The sequence below is a fragment of the Glycine soja genome, chromosome 9, assembly GCF_004193775.1.
Source record: "Glycine soja cultivar W05 chromosome 9, ASM419377v2, whole genome shotgun sequence".
NCBI lineage: Eukaryota > Viridiplantae > Streptophyta > Magnoliopsida > Fabales > Fabaceae > Glycine > Glycine soja.
In genome coordinates, this window is record NC_041010.1 from 9,072,514 (window position 1) to 9,091,816 (window position 19,303).

The 19,303-nt window shown below is 30.2% G+C and overlaps 1 protein-coding gene across 1 annotated transcript; it reads right to left on the minus strand.

The window, feature by feature from the left end:
- Positions 1-14,882: 14,882 nt before the first annotated feature.
- LOC114425122 (guanosine deaminase-like) lies at positions 14,883-18,694 on the minus strand. Its single transcript, XM_028391898.1, has 5 exons — positions 18,480-18,694; positions 17,142-17,201; positions 16,717-16,907; positions 15,641-15,745; positions 14,883-15,255 (listed from the first exon to the last, which is right to left on the minus strand). Exons 1-5 carry the CDS (start codon positions 18,493-18,495, stop codon positions 15,067-15,069), a joined length of 561 nt encoding a protein of 186 aa, XP_028247699.1. The 5' UTR covers positions 18,496-18,694; the 3' UTR covers positions 14,883-15,066.
- Positions 18,695-19,303: the final 609 nt, after the last annotated feature.

Sequence of the window (19,303 nt, forward strand, 5' to 3'; positions counted from 1 at the left end):
TTTGACAAATATTCATTTATTAATTTTGGCTGGTTTGATGATCTGACAAATAGAAATGAAGTTATTCAATGTCTGAAACATTTTGGGGTTCTAATATTTTGTTATCTTTTTAAGATATTAATTTCAAAATCCATGCTGCTCTACAAAGTGGATTTAACACAATATTATAATTATGTTGATCATGTTGACACAGAGCTATATATACATTGATCAATTTGTTTAATTTGGAGTAGGTTTCTTCACCTTAAGTATAGAGCCACAGAATGTGAAGAAGCAAAAATTCTAAACCTCATCATCATAAAATTTGTACCATGAAGAAATTCCAATGCAAAATGAAAATAAGAAAATTTGGTTAAGCAATACGCAGCAACAAAGATTAAGTATAATCAAGTTTAGAAGCTACAATTTGGTTGGCTAAAGAGTATGCATCAAATTAATGTTATGCATAAGCATTTCATCTATCCATTCAAGTTTAATTTTAATCTTAAATTTTTGAAGATTTTGATTTAGAGGAGCCATTCACTATGATCCAACTAAGACAAGCATCATGCCAATAACATGTATTCTACATCAGCATGCAACAGCAAAAAGGAAGAGACCAAAACCAAGCCACATGCATATGTAATTTCACTTTTGAACAACAACCAAATACCCCATAGAAACACATTTTATGCAAATCATTTGTATCTTCAAGGAACAGATTAAAAAAGATATCAGAAGAGTATGAAAGAAATGAGTACCTCTCTCACAATGGAACAAGAAACTCTACCAAAAAGTGATCAACCACATTGGATTTTTTGCAAAGACCACCAACAAACTGAGAAAAGAAACAACAACATTTCAGCATTCAAATTGCAATATCATCATTATATAAAAAAAAGACAAAACTCATAACAAAAGTGATGAAATTTACGTTTTCTACTCAAACACAATTCTTTTGGTAGTTCTCTATTGTGCAAAAAAGTTGACCTCTTATTTGTTCTTCTTTCACCCACTTAGGAAGCAGAAAAAGGAATCAAGAAATCACCCAACAGACCTGTACAAAATAACCAAAAAGGTGAGCTTTGTAAGTTCAATTTGTCTACCTTGGTCATAAATAAAAAATTCACAATAATGCCCTTAATAATTTCAGCTGAATAAACACACACAAAATATTAATTTCAAGGGTAAATTGATAATTGATGTTGGAATTTTAGTGCAAAAATTGATTGTCAATTGAACAAAATAACTTGAATAAATCTAAGTTACATATAGGATTGTGATTCAACACTTGAGTCCCTTAACTAAGGATTGAGATTCGATCTCTAACTTGAGAATGTAGTAGCATGCAACTGGAGTTATCACTCTACCTAGTAATGGGCTAACCCAATGGGAGGAATTAGTTAGGTGACAAATAAAACCGGCAGATACCTCCAATTTACAACCAAAAAAGGGTTGTTTATTAGATTGAATGAGTTTTTGTGTTCAGTGACCAAAGGATTTTATCATATTTGTTATTTAGTCCCTTAATTTCAACAATAGTCACCCAAATCTACGCCATATCTCCGACTTTCCGATTCAGATCTCGTGTAATATTTTAGTAATCTTCATATCTTAACAAAAAAAAATTCAGCATATTAGCCCAAAACATAACCAGACGTCCCCACATGAGCACAAACCACCTTTAAAGTGGTGAAACCATTTTTATCTCTTACAACAATATGTATTTGTTCAATTAGTGACACTAACTTGATAAATTTGTGGTAATCTCCATAGACACTAACTGAATAAGATTCTTCACAATCTGGGTGGGAATTTAAGGAAGTGTAGCTATTAACCCAAAAGCAATAGCAAGCCTTTCACTATGATGATAAAGAATAGTTTCTTTTTGTATCAGTCTGATAACCAACCTCCCTTAATCGGATGTTTAACTCCTAAAGTTTTGATTAAATATGGTCTGACTTAGGATGTGTATGTCTTTATTTTCACCTCAATCCAATTGTACCCATGTGCTTTTTTCACCTTTCTCTCATGCATCAGTTTTCTCACATTGAACACCTCTTGCCAGTTTCCTGCTACAACATACATATTGGATAATGTGACATGGCGCTCAGTTTTGTGGCTCAAGTGAAATATTTTTTTCAGCATCAAGTTATCCAAGCTCTATATTGCACTAGTGCTTCATTGTTGGCTTAATTTGATGATCATTGATCATTACATTGAAGTAGTATTGAACTTTGTCGACTAGGCCAACATGAGTGCTTGCAGAAATGACACCGGTAAATGTTATAGCATTCACCTCCAAATTTTGTTTTTGCATCCCCTCAAATACCATTAATGCTTTCTTGGCCCGACCATGTTGTGCATATTTAGTGATCATTGAGGTCCAAGAAACCAATTCCCTCTCCTTCTACCTCTTGAAAATTTCATGTGCACCGTTTACGATTGCGTCTACTGCCTATAATTCTGGATGAAATTTCAAACAATCCAAAAAAAAACAAAACATATGTCTATTATAAATACCTTGAGTGATATGATATTTACCTTTTCCAAGTACTGAACCATTATCCAATAGGACTCCCTTTATATTCCATCTATAGCAATATGGTCACTCCCATTTTAAAGATCAATATGGAAAAAATTCTAGTATAGTCATTTGTCCTTTTATATTTTATTAGGAAATAACTTGGTATTATGTTTTGATGCTTCAACACCAAACCCTCAGGGATCATACCACTGTGGATTGATCAAACTGAGTTGAACCATCATGCTCGCAAACTCTGGTCCTTATATCAATGGCAAGCAAAGGTATGTCGTCAACGATGTCTCATACAATGCACCATATAACCCATTGAAACTTGTTGACTACTTCAACATCCCGGGAGTTTTGTAGGTTGGAAGCATATATTCCTACCTATCCTAATGGGGGCAATAATGCCTATCTCCAACTACATCAGCATTGACAACTTTTAAAGTAGTAAAAACCTACCAACGATCTACCTATATAGGTGCCAAGTATGAAAATATAAAATCATGTAATAAATAAATTGGTCTTGAACTCACTTCCCAATTTCATTGCAAAGACAAACAAGGTGGACCATAAAGGACCTTGGGCCAGTACCAGCTGGTTGCAAATATAACGACCTGCCTCGTCGCTATGATATCAACACTCTAATATGCAATAATTTCAATTTTTATAAAAAAAAAACTCCCTTAATTTACTTATCAAAATAAAAGTAATTTTGTCTCAACATACATTCATCCAACAACACGCCATTACTTAAGTCAATATATAATTATATAGGAACAGTAACTCGTTACACATCATACACATAACGGAAATTAAATATGTTCATAAATATAATTAAAATCCAAGTTTTACATCTTTAACTCAACAAAATAAAACTTAAAACCAACTACGGAGGAGTTGATTAGAAAACACAACTCTCTCCCAAAATAATATCAATGTCATCACGTTGGCTCGGCGGCTCCTCACCAGAATCTCACTTCCTGCACCCTGCTGTTGTCATTCTGCTCCCACGAACAATGTTCATGATCATCACAGGTATCAACCACACGATACAAAATTGCAAGGGTGAGTTCATTATAAAAAGAACCAATACCAATTCCAAATAACCACAATTAGCAAGGAACATAGGCAAACATTATGAGCTTACACAAGATTCATTATTCAACACTCACATCCAACAATTATTCATCATCCATATCCAACAATTACTCATCATCCATCCAGGGATCCAATCAAGACTGCATAGAATGATGCATGCACCTGACTCAACACTCAGATGCAATGTGGTACGTACCAATAACCAAATCTCAGAAAATAGCCTAAGCGTGTCCACTCGACACTCTCACTTAGGGAACCATGCAGAGTTCGTCAAGACCACCCGGTTGTGCACGTAACTGCCCCCCCCATAGGTGATCAGCCTGGGGGCCCAAAGGAGTTCCCTACCAGGTGACAAGCCCCCTCAATACAAAGTACACTCTGCCACAGTTACTCTATTTCCTATGCCGTATGAGCAATGAACATGGCCAAAAGTAAGTGTCAAAGACCATGGACCAATTAAAGCGCCTAAGCATCCCCTCAGAAATGCTTAGATTCTCTAACCACGCTTGTCACCCACGTCTAGGCCATCTGACAAGATCAATGCACTTACCCCCATGACATACACTCCATACGATGTATGAACATGACCGAAAACAAGTGCCAAAGACTCTGGAAGGTCAGTGCACTTCGCCCCCCACGAACATACACAACATCCAACATATGAATGTGGCCCAAAGCAAGTGCCAAAGACCCCAGAAGGTCAGTGCACTTCGCCCCCCACGAACATACACAACATGCAAATGCCAATGCATTTCCGACATCAATCAACATTCCATTTTCATATCATTCTCAACATAAACATCATCTCATCTCAATGTTGTTATCAACGACAACAACAACCTCATTTCATATTCACATAATCATCAACAATACCATCAATTCATGTTGACATGGTCTTTATTAGCAGCGTCATCTTAAATCAATATCATCATAATTATCAATATCACCACATATCAATTAAAATCCTCAATAGCAACATCAACAAAAAATCGCATTCCACACATATATATTTCTTTCATGCCTGAGATTCACACTCACAGGTCTTCAAACAACACAAATCAAATAAAGACAACAATTTCATTCGTCACAATATATATATATATATATATATATATATATATATCATCTCATTCGTCAAAACATAGTTTTTCCTGAAGAACCAGCATGCATATCAATAGCAATTTTATCGCATCCCATTAGTTAAAAACATTGTTTTCTATAAAAGAAAAATCAGCATGCAACAGGGACAGGCAGTTATCCTCATAGCTAGGTTCCCTGACCCTAACTATGGTGTTAAAATGGTAAATTTTATAATAAACTCCCCTCACCTATTGTGAGCTACCCGCGGGTTCCTCATCACGTCACTCGGAGATTTCTTTTTCTTCTCCGCTCGTCGGTTCTATGCAATCCTCTACCATACCAAAACGAAGGAGACTTAATATAGATTTCAAAAAACAAAGCTAATAACAATGTTCTGGGTCAAACACCCACGTCACTACATGAAAAGTGCTGAGAGAATTTCGGGTTTTACAAAGGAACATCATTTGGAAATTCCGACCACGCCAATGTGACTGGGATTCAGTGAAGGTTACGAAAATAACATGCATTCCATGAAAGGATAATGTTTACAAAGTCTCTTTGCTCTAGGGTTTTTCAAAGGAAGCGTAAGACATGCAATGGTGTTTCCAAAGTCAGAAAAGATGCAAAGACAAGCTGAAATTAACAAGAAACAAGTGTAGAACCATGGTTACCTTGAAGGAAAACAAAAGGTTTGATTAGGGTTTCGTTCTCTATTGAAACCGTGAGGCAAGTTGAGCGGTTCCACTCCAATCGACGGGTTCCTCTTGTTGTGGAGTTTCAATGGAGAACAATGGCAGTTTCTGGTGGCTACTGGTGGTTGTGGGTGATGAATAAGAAGCTTGGAACATTGGAAATGGTTTTGGAAGAAAGAAAGGAGAAGAAATGGCATTTTTCCTAAGCTACTTGGACTACAAGGCTCAAAACGCACAAGTGAGCAATGTTCTCGGAAACGGAAACATAGCTCACACTCTAGACATCTTCTCAAAGATCCCAACGGTCAGATCATGGGCAAATGTCTTGTGAAGCTCCAGACCAAATTTCTAGAAGAGCTAACGGTTAACGAAGGTTAGGAAGCATTTTTAATGAGGCAGCTGCATGTAATCCTTGAGAAGCTTCATTAAGAGGCTTCCTCAAGAAGCTTCCTCGTGGCTTCTTTAAGAAGCTTTCTCAAGATACTTCTTTGAGAAGCTAACGCTTTAACTACTAACACCCTTTTAATAACTAAACTCGCCTCCTTGAAAATAATTACGAATAAAATAACACAACAAATGTAATCAAACATCAAACATAATTACTAATAATATATAGATATATATCAGGGTGTTACAGCAAACATTAACCAAGTTCACTATTTACAGCAAACAAGCCATACTAATAGTAAAAAACGTGTGCACATTCCATGAAGGTACAAGGTTAAAGGAAAAAGTTAAAAGGGGCACACACACCTCAACAGCACACTGGGGCGCGCGCGGCACGGGAACCACCTTTGAGATTGTGCGGTTGACTTCGACGAGATGGCACAACCACGATCTCACTAACGGAACACAACAGTATCAGAGAAATAACCTTAAGGTTATGAGCTTTGTCTTCGAATTCAAGAACGCGTAGGCTAATGTTCAGAGGCAGTACTCTAACACTGCGTGCAAACAAACACGAAATTAATATTATTCATCAAACAAAAAACATTTAATATTAAATTAAATATGGATAACTTATTTTTTTATTATTTTTCTTAATTAACAATGACAGTTTGCTTCTATAACCAGTCTTTAATGAAGCCTTCAATTTACAAAAGTGTCATTGCGTCCTACCTATAAAGATGGGTGTGAGAGACCATCGTAATTAATTACACAAATGTCATCGAGTCACATTCTAAGATGGTTCCCTAGAACCGTCTTAGAATGTGCGTCATAAAAAAAATGATTTTTTAGTAGTGATTGAAGAATAAGATGAATATATAACAATATTTCAAAAGAAATACATCGGAGTATAAGGTTTGATTTCAATCTAACCCAACAACAAAGAATTTAGCTACTCATAGCCATGAATAACTCTAAAATACATGTAAGAATGAAGGAGATGATACAATGAAGACAAAATGAAGCTTTTCTCTCAAAGGAATGATGAATGTTCATACCAAGTATAGAATAATGCCTTAAAATGAAAATTGATTCCCTTTATACATTAGCAAGATTTCTATTTTAAGTGGTAGTTTGCTTAAGTCATCTTTGCTTGTTGAAGTGTAATTACAAAAACAGAAAGGTTGAAACTGATCTTGCTTGAGCCACTTTTTTTCACTAATGCTTTCTCTCTCATTCTCGCTTGAGCCACTTATCCTAGCTTAAGCCAAACAGCCAAATTTTACTTCTTTCAAAAAGGTAATTTCGGTTAAGTCAACTAAGGTGGCTTAAGCTTAATTTGCTGCTCAATACAATTCTTCAAGGCTTCAAAATAAAGCTTCAATTGAATCTCTCAGTCTTTCGTTCTCCTTTCCTACATAGAATGCAGACAAAAAAAAATATAAAATGCAACCATGAAACTAAAGAATTAAACTAGAAATTAACAACTTGTGAATTTAAAACAAATTGAGTTAAACATCACTCTAAATAATGGTAGCAGCTAAAACTATAAAGTGTTAAAAGTGGGATCAAACTTCCACGGTTGAAGTTTAATATATTATTTTTGTCACGCGGATCAATTAGCATGAAATTATTTTAGTTTAAGTAGAGATTTCAAGTTCAAATTCATAGTATGCAAATGAGTTAAATATTATTATACAAAGAAAAAAAATTGTCACTCATAATAACTCTACTCGACGTAAACATAATTATCTCTTGCTGAAGATTAGAGATGAAAAAATAGACCCAGATCTACATATACCATCAAAAGTGTTCACAAGCAAGAAGGATAATTACCTGCTCAATGAGACTGGGGATGGGGGTGGACATTTACCTGTAATTTTTTGTGGGGGTGGGTGTAGGTATGGGTACTATAGTACCCATCCCACCCAGCCCATATATATCATATATATTAAATATTAATATATTAAAATATGTTAGTTAAGTAAATAATTTATATTATTATACATATACTTTTGTTTAAAAAAATATTTTCCCAATTTTATGACTAATAATAACAATTTAACATATAGCATAGTGAATTTTAATTAGTTAAATTACTCATTTGGTCCCTATAGTTTCACGATTCGTATCTTTTAGTTCTATCGTTTGAAAGTAGTTTTTTTAGTCTCTATAATTTACATTTTAATTCTCTTTTAGTCCCTATAGTTTAAAAGTGGCTTTTTTAGTCTTTGTAGTTTATATTTTAATTTTCTTTTAGTCCCTATAGTTTGAAAGTGATCTTTTTAGTTTTTATAATTTGTATTTTAATCACCATTTAGTCCTTACTACAAAAAAAAATATAAAAATAATTAGCTACAAATTAGTTATAAATTATCAACTATTTTTTTATTACAAATTATCTTGCAATAAATTAGTTACGAATTATTTGTTAATATTTTTGTAGTTAATTGTAATTGATAATATTACTCATATTTTGATGGTAAGAACTAAAAGAGAAATAAAATATAAAGTATAGGGACTAAAAAGACCACTTTCAAACTATAGGGACTAAAAGAAAATTAAAATACAAATTATAAGGACTAAAAAATCACTTTCAAACTACAGAAACTAAAAGAGAATTAAAATATAAATTGTAGGGATTAAAAAAATCACTTTAAAACTATAGGGACTAAAAGGTACAAATGATGAAACTATAGGGACCAAATGAGTAATTAAACCATTTTAATTCAACATAACTTATATTAAATTTGTTTTATATTTTATTTAAGAATAATGAACTATTATTAATTTTTATGTATAAATTTATAAATTTGTTGACAAATTCTTTTAAGATAGAATTCAAATTGTGAATGATATTTTTTGTTGTTTGGTGCTTCAATTAGTAGTGTAGATTAACACCTATTTAATGACTTATCTTTGTAATGTTGGATGATTATATTTGTAATGTTTATTTGTTACTTAAGTTTGGATAAATCAATGTTATGTTTGTTTGTTTTTAATACTACCTTCAGTCCTATATATAAGAAATAAAATATAATGTTTTCTTGCTCGTAATTATAAGAAACATAAGATTATTTTATTGCTAAATTTTCTTTTTACCCCTAAGTAATTATGAGGTCTATCATTGACATATACTCATTTCTCCATGAAAATGAGTGTAACTATTGAGCTATCAACAAAACAATTTATACTCATTAGTTAAAAAAATATCTTTGAAAATAATAACCTCTTAAACCATTTAATGTCATGGGTAATCTTGAAATAACATTAAAAGCTATGGAAAATTAACTAATCTAACCGCTTAATACATACATATATATATATATATGAGGAATGTGATTTTAATGGTCAAATTATAATTTAAAAAAATTGATGGTTGAGATTAAAACCTCAATTTTTCATAAAAGAATTTTTTACATTGGTTAAAAAAAAAAACTTATACATTGATTGTATGGTCGATGTCTATGAAGATGATATAAAAAGTCAGACTTTTAAAATTGATTGTTAGTCAATCTTAAAAATTAACTTTTAGATCGGTTCTTTAAGTGACCAATCTAAAAAGTAACTATTTAAATCAGTTAAAAAAAAGGAAATGTGATGTATTAAAGATTGGGTAATGATCTTAGTCATAAAAAAAATTTCTCATTTTAAATTTATTCTCATTTGATATATGTTTGGATGATTTAAGAGTAAATTTTTAATTTATTTGTAGTAATTTTTCTAACTAATATATTTTTTATTGATTTATTAATTTTAAACATAAGTAAAGTGCAAATATGGAAATGAGAATTAAAATTTTTACATGCACGAATATGAGATCTAATACGGATATTTTTTTTAATTTTTTTAAAACGCACATATGAGAATAAACACTGTTAATAAGATTCTACCTAGATGTTATTCATTGTCATTCCTATTAAAGATATACTTATAATCTCTATCAAAGAAAAAAGTAACTAACATTATATATATTTCAATAAAATGAGTAAAATATTAATACAAGTAATGATTGCCTTTTAAAAAATAAAAAATAAAAGTAATGATTGGAATATTAAAACTAAAACTATGTTCTAAAGTATATTTAAATAGAAAGTAAAAGGGTTGGTTAATGGATGTGAGCCTGTAATGCTAGCTAGGCATGAGTCAGTAAATTAATCTTGATCTCTCAACTTCCAACTAAGACCAGACTATCGTTGACTCTGCCGTGCTTGGTTGTAAGTATGAGGAATTATTATTGGCTTCATTTTTCAAATGAGTCAGTTTACTCATGAAAACGACATAAAAACAAAAGACTTGCATGCTTTAAAGTCATATATCCAAATCAGCAAGTAAAAGGAAGAACAATCAGGTGGTAAAGGAAAGCTGCGCTGGAATATACCTTTCATACCAATTTTTTGTTCAACTAAGACCAGAAATAATGTGCTAATTAACCCCCATAACTTGTGCAAAACAAGTGAAATTGAGCTATTAGAGTAGTTTCTCAATTGAATCCAGCTACTTTTAATTACAACGGTGCAGCCAAAATCTAGATTGACTCATTCTACATAAGCTAATAATGAGTTGTGGCCCCCCAATCACTCTTGGGGAATGATACGATTTGGTCAAATTTTGGTTAGTTTTCCACACTCCATTGTCCACACACGGACACTACTCACATGATACCTCAATCCCAAAACTAAAATAATATATGTAGAAACTATAAATCATCTTGACCAAACTTTTAATATATAGTTTTATATTAATTAAGTTAGAGAAACAAAAATGTCATACCATAATTGCTAAAAAGCAAAGAAAATATGTCATAATGTGCTCATTATCCTTGAATTTGAATAGATGGATAATCATGAAGAAGATTTCAATCTTTAAATTATTATTGAATGCATATGCGTTTTTAATTAACATATAGAGTGAGTTGGGATCATTGTTTTTTTCTATTGATAAACTTAGGGTGCAATGATATATTGTTACTATTTCGGTATTGGAATTACAGTCTCAAGAAATTCTATATGGAAAAAAAATGTAAGAGACTCAGGAAAAATTGTGTTTAGGACCTAGATTATTCAAGAAACTATGAAAGGGATACCAATATACATATATATATATATATATATATATATATATATATATATATATATATATATATTGATTTTATCAAAGATTTTCGTAAAAAAATTGGTTGAACATCTTTAATATGATCTTTTTTTTAATTATATTTTTTTTTCATCTAAGGCTTGAACTCAAAATCTTGTTTAAGATATTTGAACCTAGTTCAACTTATTTACAAGTATTTAAAAATGCAAACATATTTTACATAAAAAAGTAGACATGTGATTTTCATTAAAAATGATACATTTTATTACATTTAGCAAACAATATGATTTTAACAAATATCAACAAGTAAGATGCATTTAAATTTTCAATCAATTTACGTCACCCAAAAAACTACATGCACATAAATATTTATATATAAGTTCACATCTTAAAAAATATGTATATATAATTTTTTATGCAATTTTATTTCTTAAAAATCCTTTTCATTTTATTTTTCTCTCTATTTCTCTTTTCTATTCTCTTTACAACAATGTTAGATACCGGACGGTCCATCATTGAATGATCCAAACATTTCTTAAAGTTTTGATGAAAATAAATATATGAATTTGTGTTACCATTTTGTTCCATGTAAGTCAACAGGTTTGACAACCGGAAACAACACCATGTATGACTTGTCCATGAATTGATACCTTATCTACTAGAAACATGAAGTACTCGTCAAGTCCATCCAAACACTGATTGGAATATGCTTGTTTATTTGAATTATCAATTTATGCCAACTTATGTGATTCTGTTTAAAAGGAATAAATATGCGATTCAATCTTATATCTCATTTTATAAGTCTAAAACCATATTGAATTATGAATAACAATTATGGAAAGTTCTGATCATATAAGACAAAGACGCCCAATATTTGTTTATTCCAGGAAACAAGAAACAAGATCAAGTTGCACAACGGTTATATTATTCAATCCTGAAAAATTTTCTCCACAATTACAAGTCTCTCTAAAAATATGACATCAAGACTTGAAGAAAACAAGATGAACACATACAAAAAAATAATAAGTGTCGTGAATCAAGAACTGAGTAAAAAGAAAAGCATCAATAGAGAAATACACTAAGTTTAATAGAATTCATTCTTAGTAATATACAAAGTACAAGTGAGAGATTAGAATTTTATTGTAAAATCACTATTCAAGTGTTTGAAGAATATCTGATTGTATATCAAATTTTGTTTGTAAAAGATAGAAGTGACTTAGTGGCAAAACAATACTTGGGTATTCTTAGATTCAAAGGGAGTCTAAGAGTTATAACAGTAGTGGCCTTGAGAATACTTTAAATCAAAAGTGGTAGAAAAAAGTAATTGTTGTAATCAAGTTTGATTAGTAGAACCATTTATTGGCTCCCAAAAGAGAACTAGACATAACTCAAGTTGAGTAAATCAATATAAAATAAAGTATTTATACTATTCTTATGTAGGATGCCAAAGTATTTTAAAGTCCGTCATTGATACATTTTAAACACATGTTTTTCAGTAATAGTTAGTTTTATATATTATTGGACAATATTCTACTTGTACCTAAGAAAACTTATTTAACTAAACGAGAGTTTATAAACTGATTTATTAAATAAATATCGTCCATTAGAAAAGATTTTATATTTTGACCAACACACTATTCAATCCTCCTTCTAGTATGATTTATTATATTTCAAACAATATTTTTGTTCTATATTAATTTACTGACTTTTACTTTTATGATTTGAGTTATTGCATGTTTTTTTTATCTTGTTAAAAAACAAACATATTAAGTTATTATAATTTCTCACACTTACTTCAAAATTTATTTAACAGGAATTTATGAATATGACATATTAACAAAATATTTTTTTTTAATCTCTATTTATATGTCATATTTTAATTTGAATAAAAAGAGACATAAAATAAGAAAATAATTCAACTTATTTATAAAATAATATAGAAAGAATTATTACACAATTATAATTTTTTAAAAAAAAAACAGACCCTTTTTGTTATGGGTCCGAGCTATTGCACCCTTAAAATATACCCAGGACCGCCACAGTGGACCTTGGATCCCCAAGAAGTTGAACATATATTTCAAAGTTACAAGTCACGACTACTTCTCAAGTTAATAGAGTCATGAAATCATTACCTTAAAAACTTGCTAAAGGAACTTGTTTCGTAACTTAATTACTCAGTTACCTCACTACTCTTTTTTTTTTTTGAATCTCTACAATGTTTTCCAATTTCTCATTGAGGAAAGAATGTTGAATGGCACAATACAATTAAAGTAGAAATAGCTACCTTTCTTAAAATACGAATAGGATTAACTAAACAGATGCTAAGTGAGAGTTAGAAAGTTAATGAAGAAATATACGTATTTATTTTCAAGTTAGCAACTTTTGGTCTTTCGTAACTTAATTTACTCAGTTACCTCACTACTCTTTTCTTTTTTAATCTCTACAATGTTTTCCAATTTCTCATTGAGGAAATGAATGTTGAAATGGCACAATACAATTAAAGTAGAAATAGCTACCTTTCTTAAAATACGAATAGGATTAACTAAACAGATGATAAGTGAGAGTTATAAAGTTAATGAAGAAATATACGTATTTATTTTCAAGTTAGCAACTTTTGGTCTTTCTTTCCACCGTATCAAAAAAAGCTAGCTCCCTGATTTTAACTATATTTTTATTTTTCAAAAATATATTAGAATAATTATTCTAATGTTAGAGTAAAACAGATAGAAGATTAATGTGTTTTAATTTTATGAGAATTGACCTAATATATCAGTAGAATTAGACATTGGACTTCGGCCTGAGTGAATTTAATTAGACATACGATTTTGGCAATTAGTTCATGCAACCAGTATTTTTAGTGCACACAGTAAATTATTGTAAATTCTGAAAATATTCCAGCTAATAAATATACGAATTCATACTCCGTAAGAATAAGCTTACGGATTTATAATCCGAAAGAGTAAGCTCAGGAATTCATAATCCATTTAAGGATTCATAATATGTAAGTTTACGTAATTTGTAAACTTACGGATTCGCAATATGTATGTTCATATAGATTGTCAATTTGTATATGGATTGTTAATATCTATTTATGGCCCATGCAGGATTTAAACATGTGACTTTCACATTATTAGCATGATGCTCTAACCAACTGAATTAATAGACCAATTATATATTTTCATAAAAATCATAGGTTTCATAAAAAATTTATATATGTAAAAAAATTAATTATTAGATCAAAATTAATAATCACAAATTTTATTATGTAAATTTACATGTGCATTAAATATACATTAAAAATTTTAATGTTATATATAACAACATTCATTATTTTATAACATAATTGACTTATTAGTTCAGTTGGTTAGAGTGCCATGCTAACAACTTGAAAGTCACAGGTTTTACTAATCTGTATGTTTATCATAGGGGTACTTTCAGAATTTACAATAATTTGTTGGGTGTACTAGAAGAATTAGGGTGCACGAAGCAATTGGCTAAGATTTTAGGCTTGTGGACTGTGATATTGGGCAACTACAAGAACGGGATAAGCCTCTTAAGGATAAGAGGCTTTTGCTTCCGGCATCTCCTAAAAAAATTTGAATTCCCAAATTACCCTTGTGTATTATAACTTCATCTTCCTACTTGTTCCTTGTGTTCTTTCTCCCTCCATTAGTGTTCGTCATCTCTCCGTTTAGTTCTAGAGTGAATAATTTGGAATGCATTTTTTTTCTAGATTACTTAATCAAAAACTATATTAGTATAATTTCGAATTGAGTAATTCATAACGTATCTTGGGTTCTATATTTCTCAATCCATAACTATATTAGAATAGTTCTTGAATAGATTATATAGAAGTCACTTAGTATAGTTTCAAATTGAGTAATTCCTAATGTATTGTGTGTTCTAGATTACTCAATCCATAATGATTATCCAGTTCAGGAAGCAGAAGCCTAAAGCTAGTTTCTGATGGCTTCTCCAACAAATCAACGTGGTTGGAGTGATGAAGGAGGTAGAGGAGGCTATGGCCAAGGTACAAGATTTAATAACAGAATGCCATCTTATATTACAAAGTAACTTTCATTTTGATGCTCCCAGTACAATTTATTCATTAGGATTTAGGATACACCATAGCATCGAGCTTATTTATATGAAGTCAAATTTCCTGAGGTGTAAATACCTAATGGCTTAGGAAACATAGAGATTCAATTAATACATTCGGAATTTTTCCTTTGTTCTCTCAAAAACTTCTTCAGCAATGTTAGCTTCTTTGCCATCAGCCCTTTTAATCTCCAATTGTGCCTTCTGATAGAATCCAGTACCTCGCAATGCATCTGAAATGAAGTCATCGAACCCAATAGCAATTGCTGCCTCTGCCTTTGCTCCATAAACCAACCTCTGTATAAATTTAATATTGTAAGAAAGCGTGCCCAAAAGTAATCATTGTAAAATAATTCAATTTTGATGTAATATTAATTAATTAGAAATTATCTTAAATATGATTTTGAAATAATTATTGAAAAAATCAATAATATTTTTATATTAATAAGAATAAGAAAACGGGTACCAAAGAATTTACAACTCGCACATTTACTAAATCAATTGAATTAGATTCTCTTTAATTATAAAATTCAATAATATTACAATATAGGATAACTTGTAATTAAATAACAGTGTGAAAAAACTTTTACACTACTATTAATGTACTTTAATGAAATTCTTTTAACATTAATAAAAGATAAAGATAAATTGAGAAGCGTAGAAAAAGCAGGGCGTTTCCAACCTTAACTCGTGAGAGGTGGATTGCTCCAAAGCACATTGGGCAAGGTTCACAAGAAGCATATATTTCACAGTCTGAAAGTTCTATCTGGTTTAGCTTTTCACAAGCCTGTAAAATGAAATCATTGAGTTTAAAATACATATCCCATTAATTGCATAAATTGTTTGTTGCACACAAATTTGAAGAAGAAGAAATGCAGAGTAATGTAAAATCAGTTCTGTTTTCATGGAATTTAAAATGTTATAAAGTTTGACCGAAACCATAGCTCAGAAGAGTAAGGCAAGAAATTAATAAATTCTGGTTGTTGTGAAGTGAACTCTTCACGAAGACTAGATATTAAAACTCCAATTGATACTAATACCCTGAAGTATGTACTGAATTGATACCATATGCATAATATATTTGCCTTGTCAAACCCTGCAGCAGAATATATAAAATAAAATGAACAAAAAATTAATTCCTAGCCAACTTGCCAATTGGTATCTACTGAGACAATATAATAAGCAAAGACAAAAGATGCTCAACAAATATCATATAGATTGCAGCTAAAAAACAATTCTAGAGTATCTCCACTATGTTCAACATGGTAATTTCAAAGCTAACAATTCTTATTCATTAACCTCTCAAATGAAAATATTATAATAGCCACCTTCCTCATGGAAATCTCTTCATTTGGAGAAACTGCCCAAATGATATATGAGAAAAAATGTTATATGAAATAGTTTTGTATTGTAAACTCAATTGTAAACTATTATATATGATTAATTTATTGACTTTTATAATAATCACCTTAAAAGTCATACCAATACTAATTTGTGATTGAATAACTTTATAATTATCACTCTTAGACTCATGATATATTATATGTGGACATCCCATTCATAACATTATAAGAATAAAGAATTGCAATTTGCACATATACGATCAATTGCCAGAGAAAGCAAGGCAATGACATATGGTGATAAATGCTGCGTCAGACAGAAAAGCATAAATGTAAATACCAACATATACTACAAGAAAATATGCATTTTAAAGCAATTTAAGGAAATTATTTGGCTTCAAATTAATAATCATCTAACCTTTCTTATTACAGTGACTTCTGCATGAGCAGTGGGGTCTGTGTTCCTCAGAACCATGTTGTGACATCTAGCAACAATTTCATCATTACAAACTATAATAGCACCAAAGGGACCCCCATCTTCACAGTCTACCCCTTTATACGCTTCTTCAACAGCAATTCTTAAAAATTTGTGGTCCCTTTGCTGTATAGCTAATTAGCCAATGCAACACCAAAAACTAATTAATAAGATGCCTAGCACAATTTCATAATATGACATTGAAATCTTAAGAGGGGACCTCAATGTATCAAATTAAATTTTAACTTGTTAAAGAAATTCAATTTATTATACTTTCTTGTGTTTCTTAATTCCAAAAGTGCATATAGAAACTTTAGTTAGTTAAACAAAGAATGCAACAAGAAAGATAAATAGTTTAGAAGCATTACCTTCCTTATGGCCAGCAAACGCAGAAGCTACTGAAACAGTTCCATTCTTGGTTTGAACCACTGGGATGATCAAGGAAGCAAAAAAAAATTATAAAGAATACTTAAAAAAAAATAAGCATAGATTATTACTCTTTGTGTGGATTGGGTGATTTGAGTAGAAGAAAAATAAGAGGACGCGTAATACAAGGGATTCTGTGATTTTTTTGTGTTTGCTTAGAATAGAAATGGGAGAGAGAAATTGCAAAAATTATTGGGCTCTACTGTAAAGTAAATCCTTCTTCAATTGGGATGAAAGTAAGATGATTTGTGACTTTCTTAATTTAATTGGTTAAAAAATTAAATGATTTTTAACAAATAATAAATAATTTAATGTTGGGAAAAATAATGGAGTAAAATTTTTTTGATTACCATAAAAATATTTTTATGTAATCTTTTTAATTTCACTCATCTAAACAAGTGGATAGAAATTGTTTCCACTTCTTTTTTTCTTCCATCTATCCCAATAATACATATTCTTTACTTTATTTCTCTTATATTCCTTTTTTTTATTTCATTCACTCTCATTTCTTTAGTCTCTATTTTACTCTTAATTTGCTTACGCTTGTTATGCAAGAAACTAAGGAAATAACGTGGGATGATAGTGAAACCATCTTTGTTTTATTTGAATATTCTTTAGCAATTGAGGAAGAAATATTAAAAAGTGGGTGGGACCTACAAATTTATCGATCCTTGCATACCAAAAAATAAAAGGAGATAAAGATTTTTTATACATTAAATATACAGCATACTATTATTTTTGTATATTTATTTTTTAGGGATATTTAAGATATTTTATATACATACGTAACTTTTTTTCCTATTAAAAACCTATAAAATCATCTTATTTTCTTTTCACTTTCTTTCTTAAACTAAAGATACCATTAATCCGGCATATAGAATCTAACGGGTGGCTCAATTTATACACTTTTTGTTATACTACCAGTGCAAATTGCAGTCTGCAGAAGCCTTATTATGGGTATATATATGACCTTTTACTACTCTTAATTTGCTATAAGACCCCAGAGGAAATTCAAACAAGAAGAAAGCAAACCATAGAAAGTGTGTTGGGATTAAAATTTATAAGTACATGAGAAATACTAACACATCCTCAAAGCATAAAGATTGGAATTGAAATGTTGAAATTAGAGGAAAGAAATTGATTGTGAGGAGAAAAATAAAATCACATTCCAGGTATATATATATATATATATATATATATATATATATATATATATATATATAAAGGAAATTAAAGAGAGATAATGAGAAATATTTATCTCCCTAAGAAAAGGCACATACCATTAACTTCCTCCATGACTTTGTTGATGTCAATAACTAAATATAAAGACCAACAACTAGGTACGTTAACTGAAACTCCCTTATGTGAACTCTGATAAATCAACGACTTTGTTGAACTATATATAGTAGTACATTGGTGATGGCAATGAAGTACAAGATTAAGAATCCAAGTGGATGATGACCATGAGAGAGAAAATGCGTTCCACGATAAATGCAGAATGAGATTCCCTGTACATATGTCAATAATTAAAAAACTATACTCGATCATCCAATAACATTATTATATACAATAATTTAAATATATTATTCTCTATCTAGTTAAGTTAGTCATCTTATTTTCTATTTTTCTTTCTCTCTATGTATTCATTCTGGGTATTGATAACATATTTCCCAACATGCATATAGTCCAAAATCACCGAGGTAATGATCGTGATCAATTTTTTTTTCGTCAGCACATTATTACACATTTAATAGACATAGGCAAAAAATTTAAAATATGATAATTAAATACGAAAAAAATGGATAGTAAAATTCATAAATAATTATAATTGACGGATACACTTTAATTAAAAACTATAAAATTAATAGTAAAAATTATTTAATAAGAAGAGATATATAATATTTTATATTTTTAATAAATTTTGATCAATAATAAACAAAGTGACAAAAATAATTTTAATCTCATTTCTTATATTTTATTATATAAATATAATAAATTATTATTATTATTATTATTATTATTATTATTATTATTATTATTATTATTATTATTATTATAAATAAAATAAACGCTATCATGCAGACGCTGAATGTTGGAAAGAACT

Excerpts from the sequence above, each read along its gene's own strand:
- LOC114425122 (XM_028391898.1), bottom strand. Across the intron at positions 16,908-17,141 it reads GTTTGCTGGCCATAAGGAAG|CTATACAGCAAAGGGACCAC; the intron begins GTAATGCTTCTA and ends TTGGCTAATTAG. Across the intron at positions 15,746-16,716 it reads AAGTCACTGTAATAAGAAAG|GCTTGTGAAAAGCTAAACCA; the intron begins GTTAGATGATTA and ends TTCATTTTACAG.